Here is a 25,010-nt window from a genome sequence, read left to right on the forward strand (position 1 = left end):
AAACATTTAAAACTAAAGATAACAAGATACTATTTCACAAACATCAAACTGACAAAAAAAAATTATGACGTTTGCTAGTGCCAATTTTGGTGAAGATGTGTACACTGTACTCTCACACAGTACTGTCAAAGCATAAATCAGTATGTACACTGAAAAATAAGGTGGTGATATCTAGCAAAGCTGAGGCTGTGTATACCCCAGAACTCAGCAATTATGCATTTGGGTAATTCACAAGGAGACAAATGTGAAGAATATTTATTACATTACCATTTAAAATAATGAAAAACAGGAAACCCTAAATATCCATCAATTAGGAAGTACGAAAATAAGTTGTGATATAGCCGTTCGATAAAATACTAAGATAAGTTAAATAAATGATAAATCTCAAATGGAATATTATATGAAGAGACTATATTCAGTGTATCATTGCTATGAAGTTTTAAAACACACAAAACTGTTTTATATGTACCTATGTTATACCTGTACTTTCCTTTTTCTTGTCAGTTACACAAGAGAGAAGTTGTATCTTTTTCTCTCCCAGAAATAAAATATTATAAAGATCTGAAATAATTCAGCAAAATAAAAAATGTTAAAACGAAGCAGTAGACACGGGTCTCTGTTATATTATAGTCAATACTTTTTTGTATGTTTGAAATGTGTCTTTTTTAAAAAAAATTGAAAAAAAACACTGGTATTAAAGTACATGAATATGTACTTTAAATCATACAAGTTTGTATTTTAAAAGATGCATATAAAAGAATGTTTGCATTTAAAAATTCCACTGTAAGTGCCACACAGATGAAGCATCTCCCTCCTTATGGTCTTCTACTTTTCCTATGAATAAGCAAACCATTTTTATTGGAATTTAAAAATAATCTGGACTCATTTGACCTTTGTAAGAGAACTCATAGATAAGAATCTGGGCCACTATAAACATGTAACGATTATAGAAGGACAGCAAATGATTCAGGCTACAAGAGACTTTAACTAAAAACAGCTAATGAAACAATTCCCAAGTTAATAATTTTCAATTATTAAGTACTGCCTATGTAAAACTTCATTTGCATGTACTTCAGAGTATCACAAATGGGATTACTATAGAATTGCAATAGAATAGCAATGTTTCAATTATTAACTTCCTAAGAATTAAGCTGCTCTTTAAATTCAGATGCCAAGACTCATTTGACCTAGTAAATTTAAACTTCTCTGTGGCTTGTTGTAATATTATGTTTGCAAGCCAAAAAAAATCCAAAAGGCTAATTCGTGATTTCTCAGTTTAATTTTTTGTTTCCTCGGCTGGATTCTTAGTTTCCCCATAAGGGATCAAACCCAGGCACCGGCAATGAAAGTGCATAGTCTTTCATAACCACTAGACTGCCAGCGAAATCCCTCTTAGCTTTAGTATTTTTTTAAAAAGTCTACAACACCTACATATGTTTGTTGATCAATCAATATGACTTAAGTTTTTGCCTACATATTTTTAAAGGTCTACATTGCTCTTTAAAAATCATAATTCTTATTCTAAGAAGATACAAAGTAAGAGGCATTATTCATGACTAATAATTTTATCAACTTAAATTTAAAGTGAGAGTTTTCAATATTCCCATGACTGAGAAATCTCACCTGTTGCTGGAAAGATACTGGCCAATTTTCTCTTGATTATTCCATAGTAGACGATGTAAAGCAAGCACATTGCCATCGCTGATGAAGGAAAGACTATGATTTACAGCATCACTTGTAGGACAATCAGATGCTATATCAAGGAAAAACCTTCAAAAATGCAAAGTTATTAGAGTTTCAAAAACCAGATATACTCATATCTATGTTTGAATTAAATTTATGTGAAGTAACTTTGTGAAATTACTGGTATTACAAATATGGAGGTTTTATTCACACATGTAACTATAAACAAAAGAAGAGACAGGAGAAACTTGGTTTTCCATTTGATACCTGGCTTCAGCTTCAAAGTAGGCTCTGAAGTCAGACAACAAAATTCAGATAGATGAGAATCTATAGAGAAGCCAGTATTTTACAGATAAAGAAATAGAGGCCCAGACAAGACAAAAGACCTCCCCAAAGTTATACAGCCTGTTAGGTCAAAGTCAGGATCAGAACCTTTGTTCTTTTAACTCTCTACGGGTAGTCAATCTTTCTGTGGATAGTCACAGAATGTGAATCCTATGCTGACATTCACTTTTTTTTCCAGTATGATTTACAGTCCAATAATATATCTTTTAAATTCCAATCAGAAAGAAGTTAGTATGAACTATAATGAAAAACTAGAAGAGCTGTAGAAGTATAGCTTCGACTATAAGTCAAGTCAATCAGATTCACACTGTATGAAAAGTAGAATTCTTGATGTTAACTTACATTTACAGACACCTTCTCATAAGTTATCTCATTTGTGTCTCTAAAATCAACTCACAGTTAAGTACGGTATGAAAGCTACTTTACCAAATCAACAACTCAGAGATAAAAAGAAGCAACTAGCTAGTTATGGGACCGAGCAGAACTCAAGTTTTCTAAAATCACAAAACTTCCAACAGTTGTCCAGTTACTCATGAACAAAACCTTACGCATTTGCTTTACTTGGTTTAAAGAGTAGCTTTTTAGTTTACATACATTTCCAAATTAAAGTATCAAAAATATTCTAACATCAAAAAATTCTGATTATACACTATAATGCATTATCTGTACCAGTTTGGTTTTAGTTCTTACTGAAAGAAATCTTTTTCCTTCTACCTGTCCTCCATCTTGTGGTAAACTCAAATCCTGTATTTTAGTAGCTATGTCAAACATCTCTCTGGGTTTTTAAATATGGCAATCACTACCAAATTACAAAGAATATCACTTTACTTCATTAATGTCTTTTATAGTGAAATAAGATTAACTATGTTCTTGACCTCAAGAGAAAAAAACCTACACAGGAGTTCCATCTAGATCAAGTACATGGACTTAAGTGAAACTCAAAGTATCTGATCCAAACAGAGCAATTGGCTAAGTAGCAGGCTGCTCACCTTCGTGCTGCATCAAAGTTGCTTTTCACAAAATCATTAAAAGGCCGCATATGCTCTTCTTTTGTGAAAAGGACATGATTGGCAATACTCTGAAGTATCTATACAATAAAATAAGGTTATAAAGGATCTGATTATTTATGAAATCTACACATCCATATAACTCTAAAAAATATTAATTTTCTCACTGATACAATTTCTATTGGTGATTAAAATCAGTTACTGATCATTCTGTTTCTATGCTTTCCTAAACATAATTATATAAACACTTATATATTTATATATATATAAACAGACATGAAAAATTAAATGTATTTTTTAAAATCATATAGTATACATTTTGTTTCCCATTTAGGAATTTCCAAAATGATTACACAGAAAACCATCTTGAGAAGACATTTGCTAAAATATTTTCAAATGATGAGATGTTCTATCAGTATCAGCCTCATGAATTTCTTTATCATATAAAGAAATAAAACAAAAGCATGTAAGGGAAAACCACAGGGCATTTCAAAAATTAAGAGAGAGTACAGTGAATAAAAAAACTGAAAATTTATGGAAGAGAAATTTTAAATAGTTATATTATCAAAATGATTCTTCACCTTCGACATTAACTTCAAGCCCCTTTCGATTCTAGGCGGTGGCTTTTTATCTAAAATCCCTGCTTCATATGGTGAGACAATGGCAGGATTGATAAATCTGAGAAACATGGCACTTCCTACTGCACCGATGCTGTTCTGAGGGAAACGCTGGCTAACCACCTAAAAACAAGGAATTGAGGATTGAGTACATGGTTTGAATTAAAACAAGAAAATGGGAAGACAGAGTTCAAAAGTCAAATTTTGCACATAAAATCTGAATAGACCAGTCCTTGTAAACAATACATTTGTAATTTTTCCTACTCCCAAAACATCAGTAAACAAAAATTTACCCTCAATTCTTGCCCTCTATCATTTAAAATCACAATGAAGGTCTCTAAGGGGGGGGGGGGAAGTCTCATAGATGAGTTTTGTAGAAGAGATCTGAAAAAAGATATTAATTTTATCATCATTGTTTATACTGCAGGTTTGTTGAGCAACAAAAGCAGAATAACTTTTCACACAAAAATTATCACATTTTACTAAGATTAAGAGACACGAGAGTGTGGTCAACTCTTGTAAGGCAGAGCTAAGTTTTCAACAGCATACCACTGAATAATCCAATACCTAATAGTAAATACTTACATTTTGTTGTATACCCAGGTACAATTGAATTTCTTGAGCAAAATGCTTGCCATATACAAAATAAAACTTAGTTTTCTTAGATTCCTATCAAGAGAAAAAACTTACTTACAGTAACGTTATTGCCAGTTCTTTTTCTTCATCAGAATGCTTTATAATATAAGGACCTACTTATTATTTAAACCATGGAGGAATGGGAATTCTTGGAGACTTAAAAGAAAAAAGGATCCCACAAGCCTAAAAGAGAGAATCCCCACGAATAACTCAATTTGTAATTCTGTCAAATAAAAAAAGTTAAAGATACAAGAAATGGTTGCCCACACTGAAAAATAATGTGAGCCCAACATTTCACATGGATTTATTTTCTTTTTATAAGATATTCCACTTTCAAGGTAAATTAGACTGGGAAAGTGCTATGAAGCCGGCTCAGCTCCCATCTCTCCTAGTAGGTCCTGTTTTAAATTAACATACGAAAACTGTATTATTCTGAAATTCACTTTTTTTTTTAAACAAATAACACACACATTTACTTTTAAAGAACATTCATGTAACATCTAAACCGCTACAACTATTCATGCTTAGCGTGGTTAACTGCTGCTTAAAGCAGTGCTGACTGACAACAAGGCCATAGTACACCAACTCAATGTTCTGGGATTCTGAGGATAAAACTGCATTTCAAAGGCTATTGCGGGGAAATGAGAAAATAGGACTTAGGTGCAGAATCTCACAGAGCTCTAGTTTTCTTCACACTGCCTCAGTAAAGTAACACTTCTTTTCATGAATTCACACGGCTCATGAGTCCAGATTATAATTCTGGAAAAGAGTAAGAATTATTTCACTTCATTCTATTTTCTTCAGTGCTTCATGTGGTATACATTTAAAATGTGTTCTTGTTCACTGTCTAAAATCTCAAAATAATGTTCAATTATATTTGACAGGAAGTCAGTAAAATTAAGACTTTAGAGAATGATTTTCTAAGCTAAGAAAATCTTTGTAAGAGGTGATAGTAGGGGTGAGCTATAACTAATACATTCTCACCTTCCTGGTACTGCATAGCTCAGGAAGCTTTCTTGGTGTTACAGCACTCTGAGTGCTATGCTACTGCAAGAAGGACGACGACCTTACACTTCAGTCAGAGCACACTGGTGAAGGTGGTTAAATACAGCAGCCTTAACAGACTGGCTTTAACACCTAGATACTGTTTTATAGCTATTTTTAGCTAAAATACAGTTTTAGAAACAGAATTAAGAAGACAATTCAAGTACTTTTACCACTGTTGTACTGTGTTTAACCTTCTAGGGAGTAGGAACAGAAAAAAATAATCTTTATTTCCGCACAGATAAAATTCTTCATCTAATTTCAGAATGTTCACAGACCACCACTGCTACTATTTTCTTCAGAATCACAAATTTTAATCTTAAAACATAAAAAAACAGATCAACAAGTCTAGAAATTTTTAAAGCCTTTCAGGAGTGAGCTAGCAAAAAGGAAGGGAATTAAAAACTGCTTTATATTTCATTGCAAAAGGGTTGTTTTAAAAGAATAGCTTATGTTCAGTTTAATCTGTTAAAATCCTGAAAAGGTTTTTAAAAAGTTAAAGTCATGAGTTTGGTTTCCAAAGAACTGATTAATTATAAAATACTAACCTGCTGAGAAAGTGTCTCAAAAAAAAAAAAAATCAATCACTTATATGCACATGGAGAACTCTTTTCAGATGTATTTTTAGAGTAGCTATTTACTGGCTTTTTCCAGGAGAGAAAAGTTTTTAAAGTGCGACTCACATTTATACCTGATGTTTACTCAATATTACTCAATCTCAGAATTTAACGGGTGTCTGAGGGAATCATTTCCCAAAAGAAATATTGTAAAACTTATGAAAGGTACTACACCTTCACTATCTTCCCCATCTTCAAAAATCATTCATGTCAGAACTCAGAGTATCCACACTACAAGAACACACCTTATTTTACGTGTCATATAATTATGGATCTCATCAATGACAGTGTATTTTGGGAACTAAAATCTGATAAAACAATATCTATAAAAATGCTCAACAAGTTTTATGAATTAATTTATTAAAAAACTTCTTTTCCTGTCACCACTAATTAACATCAGTATAATTTTACCTCATAACATATACATACTCAAACTGTTTTTATTTTTAACCTGTAAAAATCTAATTTATATCCAAAAAACTTTCAGCATAAAAGGTCCAAGTAGAGCCAGTCTGTATGCAGAAGCCAATGATCAGTCAAATGGCCCTTTTCCTTTCCCCCTACTCATAAAAGGCAAACCACAGGTTACAAATAAATGTAGTCATACACTGTACCTCAGCAAGAGGATCACAACCCATCCACCTTTAATTATCTAAGTGAGTTAGGTTAATAACTTCAAAGGAGATCTAATTATACAGTACATGTTTGAGTTTAATAAAGAGAATTATCTATGACTACACAGCTACATAACAGCAGCCAGAACCTTGTCTATATATTTTAAATATTCTAATCTATGGTACATAGACCCCAAAAGAAAGTTAACTTGCTTTTAAAAAGATCATTAGATTCTGTTATGCCAACAACTCCATAAACCAACATTTTAGATTTATAATACTACACAGTCGTCACACTTCAGAATGTGTTCTAAAATATCCACAAGGACCTCATATCACTTGTGCTGAGAAATGCATTCCAAAACTTGGTGTTACCCAGAAACATTTTTTTGAAATATGAAAATAACACTAGTAGAAAAAAACATTTCAAGGAACAACTGTAGATAAAATCTTAATAAATAAAGCAATGTTAGGAAGGCTAGAAAACATGCTCCAGAAACAGAGAAAGCCTGAATTTTAATTTATGTAATATACTACAAAATGGCATTAGTAAACACCAAACAAGAGTGTTAGAAACAGTAAATTAATTTCAACAGTGATGGTGTATATTATGTTAAATCCACATACGCTGAGAATTAGAAGGCTGAAGCATTAGAAAGAAATGTTTTTATTAAGCAAGATGGCCATCCAATCCAATCCATTTGCTCACAGCTGACCAAATTTACGTAACATACCCAAAAAAGAATCTCTTGAATGTACATAAAAGCATATGTCTCTAAATTTTAATTTAGTTCTGAATTTCAAACAGAAATTTACTGAAGGTAGAGCTCAGATGAAAATGAAAGGTGAAACCAGATGAATACTATATACTAAATTCTACCTTTTAAAGTAAACTATCTATGTGACTCCTGCAGGTTTTCTTGACCTCTTTCTCTAAATTCATTTGGATTATATGAACAAAGGTAAAACTAAGCCTGATAAGAATCAGTCATACTGACAGATATTGGCAAATTTTAAATGAATGCATGTTAATATTTTGGACAAATTTCATCCGCCAGAAGAAAATAATTATGACTACCGTAATTTTCTTCCTTTTAAATTAGGGTAAGTTTACAGAAGTAGGTAGTACATGCATATCATGTTTGCAAATGAGGTGTTTCTCTATAAATACAGACTCACTGCTTTTCTTTATTTCAAAAGTACTATATTCTCAGTCCCAGTAGCTTATAAAGATTTTCTCTAAGGTAAAAGTGGTTTTGTTTCACCATAAGAGTTTTTATAAGTTAAGAACAATTATCTAAATCCTGGCTGAGACTGTCCAGATAAAACTCTAAGTAAAAAATAAAATTTAGCTACTTTTAGTTAAGATTTAGAAAGTGACAGTTTCCTTCTATGTACTTCTAGCAATTAAGAAAAACTTTCATCTCTAGGAAAAGAAATCACTCACATTACCTGCAAACAAGAAGCAAGAATGAAGAGAGTCAGCATTTCCTAAGGCCTTGAAATTAAGTTTCTTTTGCATTCATTTATAATTTTTAAAATAACAGTAATAAAATTAGACCAGGGGTATCAAATGCACCAAATGCCCCCAAAATGCCTTTGGGATAAATCAAACCAAAGGAACACAGAGATGTTTCAATGTAACTTAATTCCAGGGTTAATTGAAATGAAAGCTATTTTGTGCCAGAATTAGTAGAATGATTTTACAGTGAAGGTCAAATAGGCTGAAGTGAAGATGTTCTTAACAAACAGCAAAAGATTTTTTGTTTTGCTTTGAAAGAAACAGCTAAAAAAAAGTTCTCCAAACTTACTGATTTTTTGTTTTCCTTTTTTTCTTTTACTGTAGCTTTATTCAGTAGGGAGTGGCAAGTTGCCTACAGAACAGAGATGAGCACAAACAAGTCACAGCACCAACTACATACAGCAACAAAAACAATGTTGGCTTGTACATAAAATTACACGATCAAAATGTAACACAAATGGAATCAACAAAAAATTAGAAATCAACTGAATTTTGAGGGACAAATTTTATTTCTGGATTTTAATCTTTATTATGTCTTTAAGCCAAAGCACTAAATAAATAGCAAGAAATGTTGAGACAATCATATCTACTATTTCTGGCTATAAATTGCAGAAAATTTCTCCTCAAATGAACTGAGGATATTTAATATTTACATTTCAGTTAATTCCTAGCTTTTGATGAATTTTATATGAAATTTTCATTACAAGTAGATTATACTCTAAAAATACTTCTATGTGTCTACGTAATTTTTCTTGATTTACATATATTTATATATACTTCTCTGTGTATCCTTCAATTGACTTAAAAGTTCTTTTTTCAATAGTTGATACTGAACTCATATTACTACTGATTAAAAAATAAACATTAAATGGCTAAATATAATAGAAAAATACACTTTACAGATTCTGAGTTAAAAGTCTCTCTTTTAAGAAAGATTACTCTTAAAATTTCACTTAATTTTGTTTGCAGGCTGCTTCCTGAAAAAGTTCTAACCAGAGAAGGTTAAAAGCTCTGCAACAATTGGGAAAAGAATGTTATCAGCTCAACTGGAAATAAGCATTAATATCAAAGTGAAGAAACTGCAGAGAAAATCATAGAATAAAACTGTAAGCCTGCTTAAAATTTTTCACAGATTTGACCATTTATCAGAATGTCTCAAACAAAAATCCATCACCAAAAAGCCTCTCAAATCCAGAGACATATTGGTTTCAACTCTCAGAGTCACTTCTAGGCCAAGGAGCTCTATTAAAATGAAAAGATCGACACACACACACAGCTATATTTGAAATGGATAACCAACAAGGACCTACTATACAGCACATGGAACTCTGCTCAATATTCTGTGGCAGCCTGGATGGAAGGGGAGTTTAGGGGAGATGGATACATGTATACGCATGGCTGAGTCCCCTCACTGTTCACCAGAAACCATCATAACATTGTTAATCGTTGTTAACAATAATTGTTTTCTCTCTCCCAATAAAAAATTAAAAGTTAAAAGAAATTACTTTTAAAATATTTTGAAAACAAACTAGAATTCTTCAATCTACCATACAAGGCATTTTATTCCAGGATTTCTGTGACTCAGCACCATAACTTGAGATTAAAGTTAGATTTGTACATCCATCCATCCATTCATTCATCCAAGTAGTTACTGTGCACCTAATTGCTAGATACCATTCTAAGCACTGGAAGATAGCAAGCAAGAAGACACAGTCCTTACCTCAAGCTTTGATTCAAACTTCAGACTAAAAGCGCTAGTAACCCAATTTATCACAAAAATGCAGTTTTATACACTTTTTGTTTTCAATCATGGTATACAACCATCAATTATAGCCTTAAAATTTTTCTGTAAGCTACTTCTGTTTGGAGAAGCAGATTTGCCAGGAAAAGATGACATTTGCTTAGAATTATATTTAGCTCTTTCTCAGAATTCTCTCACCACAATTTAGGAGAATATCCACTCTGGGAATACTTTCTCATTACTCCAAAACTATCAGGATGAAAGTGGAAATAAACACATGAAAAAATGTCTCAGTTATAAATCTAACACATGGCCATTCCAATATAACCTTAACCCAGACCGCTAAGTAAGGAGGCTTATAAAACGAAAGAGCTAGGTAAAAGCATGATTTTAAAAAGGTTTAACAGTCAAAAATACTAACTCCAGTAAAAAGACCTAAAGCTCAGAGAAATTTAGCTAGCAATGTACTCACATAGCTTTCAAATTTTCCCTAGCAGGTCCCATAGCAGGAGACATATTTACTAGAGGGAAAAAAAACAATGGACTACTATCCCTCCCAACAGAACATAAAAGTACAAAGGTACCATTATGTTACTGCCAAAGTCTAAAGGGCAAAGAAAAGCCAGAAGATGGAAGGTGAATAAAAATAAAAGAGCAAACTAAAGGAAAAACTACATTTGCAAGGAGACTCAATGGAAGAATATCTTGAGATCTAAGTTTATTTTTCTTTTTTAATTAGCAAATGTGAAATTTCCCATTATCAGTCACTTATTAAAAAACAAACCCTTATTTATAAATAACATAGCACATCTATCCTCTATAGTACTGTACATTCCAATAGTAAGTTTATCCAACAGTTCCAAAAATTGCACTAACATTTAAAGAACATTCTTAAGACGAATAATTGTATGTGAAATTTTAATATAATGACTCAGGTCTGCTGTAATATGGGACACGGTATCACGGAATGTTTTAAAAGGCACAACACATAGTGGTTAATAAGCCACCAATTATCACCTAGCTTTATTTTCTGCATTCTTTTTACTACCTCCTTCCCTTCCTAACTATGAAAGTTGGCAAGAATCTTGTTTACTTGGCTGGGAGGAATCGGGTAATTTATTCCTTCATTAAATATTTCCTAAGTACTTACTAAGTGCCAAGCACTTACTTCTTTTTTCCTTTTCCAAGGTTGCTAATGATACAAAATTTTTTTTCTTAGGGAGACAACTACATGAAGAATTTCTACTAAAACCTACTAGACCATTTATGTAACCAGGTAGTCAATACTCAATCACTTTTAACCAACTAAAGTCAAAGCCCCTGCCATTTAGAAATTCATTTGCTTTCTGAAAAGTTATTATTAGGCCAACCAAGAAGTTGGTCCAGACTATTTTTAACATGTGTTTACCATTTCTAGTCTACCTAGTTTTATGAACAGAAGAAGGACTGAACTGGACTTAAAGAGAAACCTGAATAATGCCCAAACTTAAGATGTTATTCATTGAATTAGATTTCATACTAAAAACTACCCTCTGGTCTCAGATTTAACTACCTGCAAAACTGATATGGGGCTCTCCTAAGCTTCCTCAAGCTATTTTGAAAAAGGCAGGAAAAGTCATGATGAATTAAGAGAGTTTTAATGCTAAGTATGCTTTTCATCATCTATGAATATGATGAAACATTTTTTTATAGATACAGCAGATACATCTTTATAAATAGCAATGGGGGAAAAATTCACACAGAGCAGCCTGAAACAGCTTTTTAAAATGATGATTTCACTGATCTTGCTAATGTCTCCAAGCAACTGAAGCCCTGTGCTAAAAACAAATGGCTGTGGATAACTCTGCAAAGAAAAAGACACAAAAGGTATGGGTTTTGGTAAATGCAAAAATTCTTTATCCTACACCTGACCTTGTCCCAAACTCCAGATCCACTAATGTTTCTCCCAGAATCAGTTTTAACAGGCTAATGTGGATTGGCACTAATCTCCCTTGGAGTGATTAAACCATTTCTGAAGCTGCATATGCCAATCAAAAACATCGTGGAAGCCATAATAGAACACAGGTGTAATTTCCTCAGCAAGTAGGGGATGACTGTGAACATCTGAACTCAGAAGCATTACTTGCAGTTCTAGTGTTGAAAGTCTAACAACTGGATGTGAATGATGATGCAATATAAGTAGCATTCTATATAAAATAAACATCAGCCTGTCCTGGGGAAGCCTGACACAAACCCAATAGAGTTTAAGAGAAGAAATTAATTTAAAAAATTAATTTAAGAGAAGAAATCAAAATCAGAGATTAAGCATTTCACAAAACAAAAAGCAAGAAAGAGACTGACCTCATATGTGAAAGACCCCATGAGTAATTCAGGTAAAAGATAAAATCAGCAACAAAAACTGTGTAACATATTTAACTTCAATCACATCTACTACACCCAGTAGATTGGTGCATTTTAAACTTGTTCTCAATGCAAGGAAAATGTATTATTTTTAAAGTACCCCTTTAAACTACTTTGTATTTTTAAAGCCAATTTAAACAATTCTGAATGCATTATTCATCCAAACTGATTCAGTATTATCAATCACCCACTATCAGCAGCTAGTTTAGCAGCTAAACCCCTCTTTGGTAAAGCATTCTTTTAAATGTAGCTGTGGATTAATAATGGTAATCTCTAACCTTCAGCATACCTGGTACAAACAGTGGCACACACTTCGTAGTTGAGGGGGAAATTCGGAGGACGAACTGATGATGGCATGGAAGAACTTTTCAGTCATTTGAAGGAGATTTCGTTGGTTTTCCTCAAGGCTCTCTGACTGTTCTAACCTACCAAGAGGGAAAAAAAAAAAAGCAAAAGCAGTTAAAAGCAAACAAACTAACAGACATATTCTTTAAAAGAGACTCCTTAAAGAGAGAGATATTCAGCTAAAAGCAATGTTGAGACTTTTCTGGAATCCTGATTTCAACAAACCAATTATTAAAAAAAAAAAAGGCAATTTTGAGAATTGTGTATAAAAACTCTTGTTGTTGTTTAGCCACTAAGTTATGTCCTAATCTTTGCAACTCCATGGACTGTAGCCTGCCAGGCTCCTCTGTCCAAGAGATTTTTCAGCAAGAATACCAGACTGTATTGCCATTTCCTCTTTCAGGGGATCTTCCCCATCAAGGGATCAAACCCATGTCTCTTGCATCTCCTGTACTGGCATGGATTCTTTACCACTGTGTCACCTGGGAAGCCCACCAATTATCCTCCTATATTTCACAAATTTAATACAGGATTTTTAATTAAAAAAATTTTTTGTCCATCTAGTAGGAGAGGGCATCTCACATTTTAAACTTTTATTTCCCATGACTTCAGTAAAGTTGACATGCTTTCAATATTTTTGGACCACTCAGGCCATATTTTGAACCTCCTTTCCTATCAAGCCTGATATCTCTAACTTCTAGGTATTTCTCCTGTCTGTACCTAAAACTTAGTTTGTTCATCATTAGCTAATTTTTTCCCTATACTTAAATGTCTTACTCTGTGTTCCCCATGTTGTCAATGGTACCGTTACTGCTTCAACCACGTCACTCAGGAACTGCTGATGCCGCTATTGTCTGCAGTAGTCCATTACTCCCCACATCCGATTAGTGTTGCTAATTCTTCCGTAAGACTTTTTTTCAGGTAACTTATTTATTATTATTTATTTAAGGTAATTTATTTAGAAAAGGCAGAGGAACCAGAGATCAAATTGCCAACATCTGTTGGATCATCGAAAAAGCAAGAGAGTTCCAGAAAAACATCTACTTCTGCTTTATTAACTATGCCAAAGCCTTTGACTGTGTGGACAACAACAAACTCTGGAAAATTCTTAAAGAAATGGGAATACCAAACCACTTGATCTGCCTCTTGAGAACTCTGGAAGTCAGGAAGCAACAGTTAGAACTGGACATGGAACAAAAGACTTGTTCCAAATAGGGAAAGGAGTACGTAAAGGCTGTATATTGTCACCCTGCTTATTTAATTTATGTGCAGAGTACATCATGAGAAATGCTGGGCTGGAGGAAGCACAAGCTGGAATCAAGATTGCAGGGAGAAATATCAATAACCTCAGATATGCAGATGACACTACCCTTATGGCAGGAAGTGAAGAAGAACTAAAGAGCCTCTTGATGAAAGTGAAAGAGGAGAGTGAAAAAGTTGGCTTAAAACTCTACATTCAGAAAACGAAGATCATGGCATGTGGTCCCATCACTTCATGGGAAATAGATGGGGAAACAGTGGAAACAGTGACAGACTTTAGCTTTTTGGGCTCCAAAATCACTGTAGATGGTGACTGCAGCCATGAAATTAAGACACTTACTCCTTGGAAGGAAAGTTATGACCAACCTAGACAGCGTATTAAAAAACAGAGACTTTACTTTGCTGACAAAGGTCCGTCTAGTCAAAGCTATGGTTTTTCTAGTAGTAACGTATGTATGTGAAGAGTTGGACTGTAAAGAAAGCTGAGCACTGAAGAATTGATGCTTTTGAACTGTGCTACTGGAGAAGACTCTTGAGAGTCCCTTGGACTGTAAGAAGATCAAACCAGTCCATCCTAAAGGAAATCAGTCCTGAATAGTCATTGGAAGGACTGATGCTGAAGCTAAAACTCTGATACTTTGGCCACCTGGTGCGAAGAACTGACTCATTTGAAAAGACCCTGATGTTGGGAAAGATTGAAGGCAGGAGGAGAAGGGGACAACAGAGGATGAGATGGTTGGATGGTATCACCAACTCAATGGACATGAGTGAGTAAACTCTGGGAGTTGGTGATGGACAGTGAGGTCTGGCGTGCTGCCATCCATGGGGTCGCAAAGAGTCGGACACGACTGAGTGACTCAGTTTATTTCTTTGGCCATCCCATGCAGCATGTAAGATCTTAGTTCCCTCACCCCAAACTCATGCTCCCTGCAGTGGAAGCATGGAGTAACCAGTGCACTGCCAGGGAAGGCCCTCTTCTGTATGATTCTAAAGTCTTGGTGCTGTGATTAAAGGCAGATGTTCAGAAGGCAGACTTACTAGGTTTAAATTTCAGCTCTACCACTTACTGACCTTGATCAAGGTACTTAATCTGAGGCTCAATTTTTTTTATCAATTAGACAGGAATAATTATAATGCCTATTTCATCAGGTTTAAATTGGGAAGATTCATGATAGCTCAGTTGGTAAAGAAACCACCCGCAATGCAGGAGACCCCAGTTAGATTCCTGGGTTGGGAAGATTCATTGGAGAAGGGATAGGCTACCCACTCCAGTATTCTTGGGCTTCCTTGGTGGCTCAACTGGTAAAGAATCCACCTGCGATGAAAGAAACCTGGATTCCATCCCTGGGTTTGGAAGATCTCCTGGAGAAGGCAAAGGTTACCCACCCCAGTATTCTGGCCTGGAGAATTCCACAGACTCTATAGTCCATGGGGTCACAGTCAGACACAACTGAGCAACTTTCACTTGCCCTGAAGGAGGGCATGGAAACCTACTCCAGTATTCTTGCCTGGAGAATCCCCATGAACAGAAGAGCCTGGCGGGCTACGGTCTGTGGGGTCACAGAGCCGGACACGACTGAGCAACTAAGCACAGCACCACAAAAGAGCAAATTTTACCCCGTGGCTGTCAAATCCACAAACCTTTACTAGAGCTGCCCAACTGGTGTAATCTGAACCCTTCAAAACACAATCCCTATGAAAGTCAGTACTTAACTACTTGTTATATGCCTTATCTCCCCTACAAAACTGTAAGCTCCTTGAAGGATGTATTCATCTTTGTCCTCTTAAAAACTAGCAAGGTACCTTACCAAAACAATCATTGACTAAATATTTGTTGTCAATCTCTTAACTAGTAATGTCCTATTTCTATACTATTACATAAAAGTTTGGGAGACTGAAATCACCACTCCAGATTCCCTGCAGCTCACCACATAATGCAGCATATGGATACAGTAAGAGTTTAGAAATGAATGTAGACTATGGGAAGGAAAGATTTCATGGACTAGGTGAGTTCTAAAGGAGGGAGTGAATTTGCACAGGCAAAAAGAAGTAAGGGCAGTTCAGAAAGTGGAAGGCAGGGCAAGCACTCAATTCAATCCAATAAACATTTACCATGCATCTACTATTTGCCATCGTAAGGCCACATGCTGAGGATTCAACAGTAATTGGCCTTTGAGTTTCTCAAAGAGGGCAAAGACAAGTACACACTAAGTAACAAGTACAATTATTTGACGATATAAAAGACAAAAATAGCAAACCAGGGAGAGACATGATTAATTCACATGGCAAAGGTTGCCAGGAAGCCAGAGGCAGAAAATGAATTTGGGATACATGAGAACTAAAAAGAGATATGGGGACTTTGATGTAGGGAGATCACTTAAGAAGCTACAACAATAAGTCGAATCTGAAATATGGAGGGCATAGGAGCTTTGTAGTATGAAAGAAAAAATTCACAATTTATTAACAGGGCCAGAAGAGATTCTTGGAAACCTTGACATTCTTGTCTAGTCTTTGTGGGAACATTTTCTTAATGAAAAAAATAAAAGGATACCAGCAGCAGGTATGCTTCAGACTCTTTCAAATGTCCCTCTAAAAGATTCTCACATGCCAATGATAACTCATTGGCTATTCCATTAATTCTGATCTATAATGAAGCTTCGTATTCAATTATTTAAGTGTTTGTGTGTATAAAAAATTTTCCCTCTGATTTTCAATCAGCTTTTTTTTATCCTATTGGTTTCCTGTTTTTAATTTCATTGATTTCTAACCTAATTTTTATTTCTTTCCTTCTACTTGCTTTAGGTTTATACTGAACTTTCTCTGGTTTTTTAAGGTGAAAGTTTAGGCCATTCACTTTAGATCCTCCTTTTCTAATATATGCATTTAATGCTCTAAATATTAAATTTCACTATCTTCTACACATTCTAATAAGATGTATTTTAAGTTTTTCTTTTTCTTTTTAAATTTTTTTATTATTATTTATTTTTTTAATTTTTTATTTTTTAACTTTATTTAATTTTTAAACTTTACATAATTGTATTAGTTTTGCCAAGTATCAAAATGAATCCACCACAGGTGTTTTTCTTTTTCTTTGCATTTTAGTTTTCAAAATTTCTATTGACATATCTTTAAGTTCACTAATTTTGTACGGGCGACAGGAATCAAGACCATCCCTAAGAAAAAGAAATGCAAAAAAGCAAAATGGCTGTCTGAGAAGGCCTTACAAATAGCTGTGAAAAGAAGAGAAGTGAAAAGCAAAGGAGAAAAGGAAAGATATAAGCATCTGAATGCTTATATAGCATTCCAAAGAATAGCAAGGAGAGATAAGAAAGCCTTCCTCAGTAATCAATGCAAAGAAATAGAGGAAAATAACAGTATGGGAAAGACTAAAGATCTCTTCAAGAAAATTAGATATCCCAAGGGAACATTTCATGCAAAGATGGGCACAATAAAGGACAAAAATGGTATGGACTTAACAGAAGCAGAAGATATTAAGAAGAGATGGCAAGAATACACAGAAGAACTGTACAAAAAAGATCTTCACGACCCAGATAATCACGATGCTGTGATCACTCACCTAGAGCCAGACATCCTGGAATGTGAAGTCAAGTGGGCCTTAGGAAGAATCACTACAAACAAAGCTAGTGGAGATGATGGAATACCAGTTGAGCTATCTCAAATCCTGAAAGATGACGCTGTGAAAGTGCTGCACTCAATAGGCCAGCAAATTTGGAAAACTCAGCAGAGGCTACAGGACTGGAAAAGGTCAGTTTTCATTCCAATCCCAAAGAATGCTCAAACTACCGCACAACTGCACTCATCTCACACGCTAGTAAAGTAATGCACAAAATTCTCCAAGCCAGGCTTCAGCAATACGTGAACCATGAACCTCCAGATGTTCAAGCTGGTTTTAGAAAAAGCAGAGGAACCAGAGATCAAATTGCCAACATCCGCTGGATCATGGAAAAAGCAAGAGAGTTTCAGGAAAACATCTACTTCTGCTTTATTGACTATGCCAAAGCCTTTGACTGTGTGGATCACAAGAAACTGTGGAAAATTCTGAAAGAGATGGAAATACCAGACCACCTGACCTGCCTCTTGAGAAACCTATATGCAGGTCAGGAAGCAACAGTTAGAACTGGACATGGAACAAAAGACTGGTTCCAAATAGGAAAACAAGTACGTCAAGGCTGTATACTGTCACCCAGCTTATTTAACTTATATGGGGAGTACATCAAGAGAAACGCTGGGCTGAAGGAAGCACAAGCTGGAATCAAGATTGCAGGGAGAAATATCAATAACCTCAGATATGCAGATGACACCACCCTTATGGCAGAAAGTGATGAGGAACTAAAAAAAGCCTCTTGATGAAAGTAAAAGAGAGAGTGAAAAAGTTGGCTTAAAACTCAACATTCAGAAAACTAAGATCATGGCATCCGGTCCTATCACTTCATGGCAAATAGATGGGGAAACAGTGGAAACAGTGGCTGACTTTATTTTGGGGGGCTCCAAAATCACTGCAGATGGTGATTGTAGCCATGAAATTAAGACACTCCTTGGAAGCAAAGTTATGACCAACTTAGACAGAACATTAAAAAGCAGAGACATGACTTTGCCAAAAAAGGTCTGTCTAGTCAAGGCTATGGTTTTCCCAGTGGTCATGTATGGATGTGAGAGTTGGACTATAAAGAAAACTGAGTGAGTGCCAAAGAATTGATGCTTTTGAACTGTGATGTTGGAGAAGACTCTTGAGAGTCCCTTGGACTCCAAGGAGATCCAACCAGTCCATCCTAAAGGAGATCAGTCCTGGGTGTTCATTGGCAGGACTGATGCTGAAGCTGAAACTCCAATACTTTGGCCACCTGATTCAAAGAACTGACACACTGGAAAAGACCCTCATGCTAGGAAAGGTTGAGGGCAGGAGAAGGGGATGACAGAGGATGAGATGTTTGAATGGCATCACCGACTCAGTGGACATGGGTTTGGGTAAACTCTGGGAGTTGATGATGGACAGGGAGGCCTGGTGTGCTGCGGTTCATGGGGTCTCAAAGAGTCAGCCACGACTGAGTGACTGAACTGAACTGAATTCTTTTCTCAGTTGTGTTCAATCTACTGATAAAGCCCATCTGAAGGCATTTTTCCTTTCTATTATAATGTTCTTGATTTCCAGCATTTCCTTTTGACTCTTTCTTAGAGTTTCCATCTCTCTATTTAAGTCACCTCCCTGTTCTTGCATGTTGTCCATTTTTTTCTGTTAGAGCCCTTAATATATTAATTATAGTTATTCTAAATTCCTAATCTGGTAATTCCAAAATCTGTTACATCTGAATCAAGTTCTTATGCTTGCTTTGTCTCTCCAGACTATGATTTTTTATTGCTTTTTAGTATGCTTTGTAATTTTTTGTTAAAAGACCCAAGACATAATGGGTAGCAGGAACAGAGATAAAAAGGTCTTTAGTGGAAGATTCTATGTTAATCTGGCTAGGACGTGGCTTGTGCTTTATGTTTCATGTTTGCTGTAGGTGTTGATTTCTTCCAGTGTCCTTATTTTTATCTACCTAATTGTCTGGGTTTCCGTAGGAATTTCTTCTCAGAGTGTCTGTTTTGCAGCTCTCTATTGTAACCCACTATTAACACTTTGGAGTCCTACTGATGTAGTAGTGAGGTCCTGGGAAGGGGAAGCAGTCTACAATCTTATGCTTATATCTCCATTATTTTCTTGGGCCAGAGTCACTGGGCTGTGACCTTCAGAAGAATTTCTTAGCTAATTTTCTCCTCTTATGTGACTCAAGAAGGTTAGAGGAAGCTGGAGTTGGGTAGCTGCCCATCCTACAGGTCGGATTAGGTTCTGGTAGTTTCCCTCGAAGGCAGGCCTTTGTAGGAGAGAACAGAACACTATGGGCATATTCCAAAATGGTTACTTTTCCCCCTTTCCTGCCCAGAGCACAAAGGGCACAATCTTCAGCATGAGAATCTGGAAGAGTTTCTAGAGATCAAACTCACAAAGTGTGGGTGCCTCAGACAGAGGGCGCCCTAGAGTTCATTCTTAAACTAACCCACAGTCAACCTCAAGCAATTTTTCAATTTCAGTCTAAGCATTCCTACCAGTTACTGACTCCAGCAGTAGTTTCCTCCTGTAAAATGGGATTCTCCGAATTTGGCTATCACTCTAGTGTTTTACCTTTACTGCCCTTCAATTCTCTAATGAATCTAAGATGACTTGCTGATTTTCTGTTTTCAACTTTTTCTTGTTGTGAACAGAGGAGTGTCAACTTCTAAGCTCTCCACATGTTAGGAAAACATCAGTTTGAAATTTAAGTAATTTGAATATAGGAAGCTTGTAATCTAGTTCTCTTCTCTGTACTGAAGCATTTACCTAGTACAGGAGATTTCTTTCAGGCAGTTAGTTCACTCTCTAAGTAATTTTTACCCTTTAGAAAGTAAAATTGCTTAAAGGTAACAAAATACAAGATGACATTAAAAGAACATTGCTCTGAAGTTTTAAACTACAACTACTGAAATATTTCAACAATAACTGGTTAATTTAGGTGCCAGAGCTGATTAGTTACTATAGCTGACACTTCAGTAGAGGCAAAGCCCAAAACACCAACTGATACAAAGTTGCCAAATAAAACTATTTAGGAAGAGAAACCATCAAGAAGCTCTGAAGCTGAAAATAAAAAATAAAACAATTTTTAGGGTCCTAACTGAAAGACAAGCAATGTGGCTTAGAAAAAGCAAGCATAACCTAACAGTCTAAAATTTCATTCAACAAATATTTATGAAATGTCAACTATAAGCCAGATACATTAAATACTCATAGGAAGACATAAAGACATATGAAATGTAAAAGAGCCAACAGTCCAGGGGAAGATAAATTCATAAAACACGTCATCACAACTCAATGTTACAATGATGGTGCAGAACATGAAAGAGATATTGTTTCTTTGTTCACGTGTAATCTGTGTATATGGGTGGCACTTGGGAACAGACAGAAAGCTTCACAGAGATGGTGGTTTTTAAAATGCACCTTGCATTACCCCTTGGCCTCTTTCCCTTCTCCCAAGTCACTCCTCATTACAGGAGGAATGGTGAGATGGATTAAAAAAAAGAGTCAAGTATGCTCAGTTCAGTGCCATCCACTCCATTCTAATTTTGTCTGCTTACAGAAAAGGTATGTTCTGGTCTTTTCTCCACTTACGATAAAAAGCTTGCCAGCCTCTGTGATGCATGCCTGTAGTTACCCACCTGTGCAAGAGATGGGAAAGAAGATTCTAATTCAAGGTGAAGTATGAGCAAGCCTATATGTATCTTGTGCATGCAAGATCTAAAGCCCCACTTTTTAATCATTTTTATCAGAAATAAAGGAAAGAGTTGATTGCTGGGTGCTTCCTTCCCACCTTTTCTCTCCTTCTGCCCTTCTGATTTTGAACTCAGGTGGAGAAAAGGGAATATTACTTATTAGGCAACTCTAATCCCAATGAGCCCCATGTGTCAAGTCACTTTAAAAATGTGTAACGTGCATATTTCAATGGAGTTAAAGAACAGAGATGACATGAAAGAATGACAAGCAGTGATACAGATTATAGTCAGATGACTGTATTTTTTCTTGCAGTCAGTTGGGAACAACTGATGGTTTCTGAGAAAAAAGTGACCAAAAAAATTTAGATTTCAGAATAGTTCCTATAGCAAATGACCTGCAAAAAAAAAAAAAACCCAACGCTAGGACAATAATTATAAAGTTACTACAAAAGTCAATGGAATTAATATGATATTGGTAAATAAATTATGATATTGCCCAACCAAACAAAATATCACACAGCAGTTAAAAAGAATAAGATTCATAATCTCAATGATGTTAATAAGACACAAGGTTATGTTAGAAAAAAAGTTGCAAACCATATATATAATGTTACATTTATATTAAGTGCTTACATTATAGTTTCTACAACTAGTAATGCATACATGCAAATACAATATAAAAAAGACAGAACAGCCTCACTAGTAACAGTGCTGTCTCTAGAGGTGATAGTCAAAGATACCTTAAATGTTATTAGTGCTTTTCTTTAAGAAAAATGTATTTGTGTGTAACTTTTATAGAATCAAGGGGAGAAATTACAAGGGCTTTGCCTCAGGTGGCGGTAATGAAAACAAGGGAGAGCTGTTAGGAAGGAGAGGATGACAAACCTGGTAGGATCCACTTCAAAGCTGACGTGCTGCCAATCAGAGGAGGTGATCACAACCCGTAATAAAGGATCCAGGAGTTTCTGTAGGTAGGTAGCACCATATACCTAAAGAAATACACAGGGAGGAACGTATTATGCCTGCTCCAAACATTTTGCATTAAAAAAGACATTCGGCTCTGTACATTCTGTACATAATCACTGTCTGGCATACCTCTGCATTCCCCCTGCCCCCCAAAAAAGATAAATGGATACAAACCTTGAAACAGAAGGTCATTATTTTACTGGCCAAGCTGTTGCCTCGGAAAAGAGTCTGCATAGAGTCTGCCAATTCTACTTCCTTAGAAAACATGTTCCAGAGCAGTTGGTAGAGCAAATGCCGAGAGTCAAACAGAGTCACTAGAACGCGAGCAAGTTCATCCTGACAACAGAGTAAGATTGTGTTAGTGTAAACAGTTCAGTTTTTCCTTAAGCAGGAAACTGAAAGGCAAATTCAAAGCTGATAACCACCTGTTGAATTGAAGTATACAGTGACTGATTAACTTTTCCCCTGGGATTTATCCATGTACATTTGTCTATGATAAATGACTACTTCTGTACACCTACAGTAGCTATTAATTCTAAGGATTAAATGATAAGAAGGTAAGAGAGGCCAAAGGTTTACCACCAGACAGAAAAAATCCAGGATTCAGCTCAAATTCTATGCCATAATGAAGGAAAAGTAGAAACAGAAGTTGATGACAGAGAATTTGATATGAACAGATCATTTTCCTAGAAAATCAATGACAGTGAATAAGACTGTGGTGACCATGGAGCTCTACTCTTTTCTCCTTTGGCCAGGAAAACTCAGCAAACATTTATCATGGGTTAGGAAAGAAATAACAAAAATGGAAAAACTACAGGATTTATAGCAAGACAAGAAAAAGCCCTAAGCAGTGCATTCAGAACCAAGAGATTGGCCAGATGTATATACAAAGTGGGGATGCATAACTAATTCCCATCTAGTACCTAAATGATAACCCTCGAAATTCCCCACAGTAAAGACTTTTTTGCACACTTAAGAAAAATGAATTGATTGTAAATCATTGTGTAACCACACAAGTTGGCAAGAGATTTACAGAGAATGAGGTAGCCAGAATAAGATGGCCTAACAACAAAGTCAGGATCATGGCCTGTAGTTCCTCTAATTCTTGTCTGGTCTCAGGATTACTATCATCTGTTATTTAAGTAAAGGAAAAAAATTTAACACTCTTAACCACAGATAATTGGAAGCCAAATAAGACCCAATATTCTGCTATACTTCCCATGGTTACATAATACATAATTGACTAGATTCCATTTTAAAGCCAAGTATAATTATCAGAGATAATTTAGTTACAAAATAGAACTATTTTTAGACTGCTGCGCTAAATGTTTTTTCCATTCTAATCCCTCCCCCGTAAAATTCTAAAAACCTTTAAGCATCAGAATTTAAATTTACAAAATAGACTTAAAAATTTTTTTAAAGTTATCTTTTAATCTGTTCTCCTTTAGATATAGCTCTAATAGATCTGACTTAATGTAAAAGTCCTCTTTTTTAAAAAGTCCATTTAACATAAAACACATAGATAACCAATGAGAATCTAAAAAATACATATATAAAACATGTAAGAAACTATTTACTGAAAGAAAACAAAGTGATTAAAGCTTCTTGGACTTTGATTCTTTTTACTGAAAAAATTACTAAGAATTTTTAGTAGTAATTATAGGTAGGTGCTAAAAGGTTTTAGAATAGCCATTTTCAAAATACACGGAGATTTGTGAATGAACGTTAGCCTTCAAGAGGATTTCAATACCTTCCTTTTTCTAACTCCCTACAAGTAAGATTCCATCTTTATTCATTAAACAATTACTAAGTCATGGTTATATGTCAGGCTCTACTCCAAGACCCAGAGCTACTGAAGTAAACAACACAGACATGGGCTCAGCTCTCATGTACTTCATGTTGTGGTGGAATGAGAATAAGCAATCAAATAAACAAGATAATTTCACTCAGTAAATAAATGCTGCAAAGGACATATAACAAGCAATTGAATAAAATGGCTGTGGGTGTGGTTTGGATGGATGACCAGAAAAAACCTCAGTAGAAAGTGAAATCTGACCTGAAACTTGAATAACAAAAGGCCAGGGAATAAGCACTGTAAGCAGCAGCACCAGCAGCAAGGGTGCTCAAGGGCAGAAATAAGCTAAAGTTATTACCAACCTAGATGGCATATTCAAAAGCAGAGACATTACTTTGCCAACAAAGGTCCATCTAGTCAAGGCTATGGTTTTTCCTGTGGTCATGTATGGATGTGAGAGTTGGACTGTGAAGAAGGCTGAGCGCCGAAGAATTGATGCTTTTGAACTGTGGTGTTGGAGAAGACTCTTGAGAGTCCCCTGGACTGCAAGGAGATCCAACCAGTCCATTCTGAAGGAGATCAGCCCTGGGATTTCTTTGGAAGGAATGATGCTAAAGCTGAAGCTCCAGGACTTTGACCACCTCATGCGAAGAGTTGACTCATTGGAAAAGACTCTGATGCTGGGAGGGATTGGGGGCAGGAGGAGAAGGGGACGACAGAGGATGAGATGGCTGGATGGCATCACTGACTCGATGGACGTGAGTCTCAGTGAACTCCGGGAGATGGTGATGGACAGGGAGGCCTGGCGTGCTGCAATTCATGGGGTCGCAAAGAGTCGGACATGACTGAGCGACTGATCTGATCTGATCTGATTTGATGGCCAGTGTGGTTCAAGTTTGGTGAGCCAGAAGGAAAACGGCCTAAGATGATGTGAGAGAAGACGCAGGGCCCAGGCTGGATAGAGCCTTGTAGATCAAGGTAAAGAGTCTGAGTTTCACTTTAAGTATGAAGAGTAAGATCCTATAGCTTTTAAGCAGAAACATATTTACAGGCAACAACAGATTACCTTATTATATATAATTCACTAAGCTGAAATCACTTTTGGTACAGTATGAA

At 35.6% G+C, this 25,010-nt stretch overlaps 1 protein-coding gene across 9 annotated transcripts in view; it reads right to left on the bottom strand.

Moving 5' to 3' along the window:
* Positions 1-25,010, bottom strand: part of NF1 (neurofibromin 1) — a 257,570-nt gene that overhangs the window by 103,387 nt on the left and 129,173 nt on the right. For 7 of the 9 annotated variants that reach the window (XM_027516769.1, XM_027516770.1, XM_027516763.1 and 4 more), the window contains 7 exons: positions 22,274-22,435; positions 22,019-22,122; positions 12,516-12,651; positions 8,375-8,437; positions 3,617-3,775; positions 3,018-3,115; positions 1,624-1,770 (listed from right to left, as the gene is read on the bottom strand). In XM_027516769.1, the coding sequence (XP_027372570.1) occupies positions 1,624-1,770; positions 3,018-3,115; positions 3,617-3,775; positions 8,375-8,437; positions 12,516-12,651; positions 22,019-22,122; positions 22,274-22,435 (869 nt within the window). The remainder of the gene's footprint in view (positions 1-1,623; positions 1,771-3,017; positions 3,116-3,616; positions 3,776-8,374; positions 8,438-12,515; positions 12,652-22,018; positions 22,123-22,273; positions 22,436-25,010) is intronic. The other 2 variants (XM_027516766.1, XM_027516767.1) reach the window with 1 other exon arrangement.

The sequence above is a fragment of the Bos indicus x Bos taurus genome, chromosome 19 (assembly GCF_003369695.1).
Source record: "Bos indicus x Bos taurus breed Angus x Brahman F1 hybrid chromosome 19, Bos_hybrid_MaternalHap_v2.0, whole genome shotgun sequence".
In the NCBI taxonomy this organism is placed as follows: Eukaryota; Metazoa; Chordata; class Mammalia; order Artiodactyla; family Bovidae; genus Bos; species Bos indicus x Bos taurus.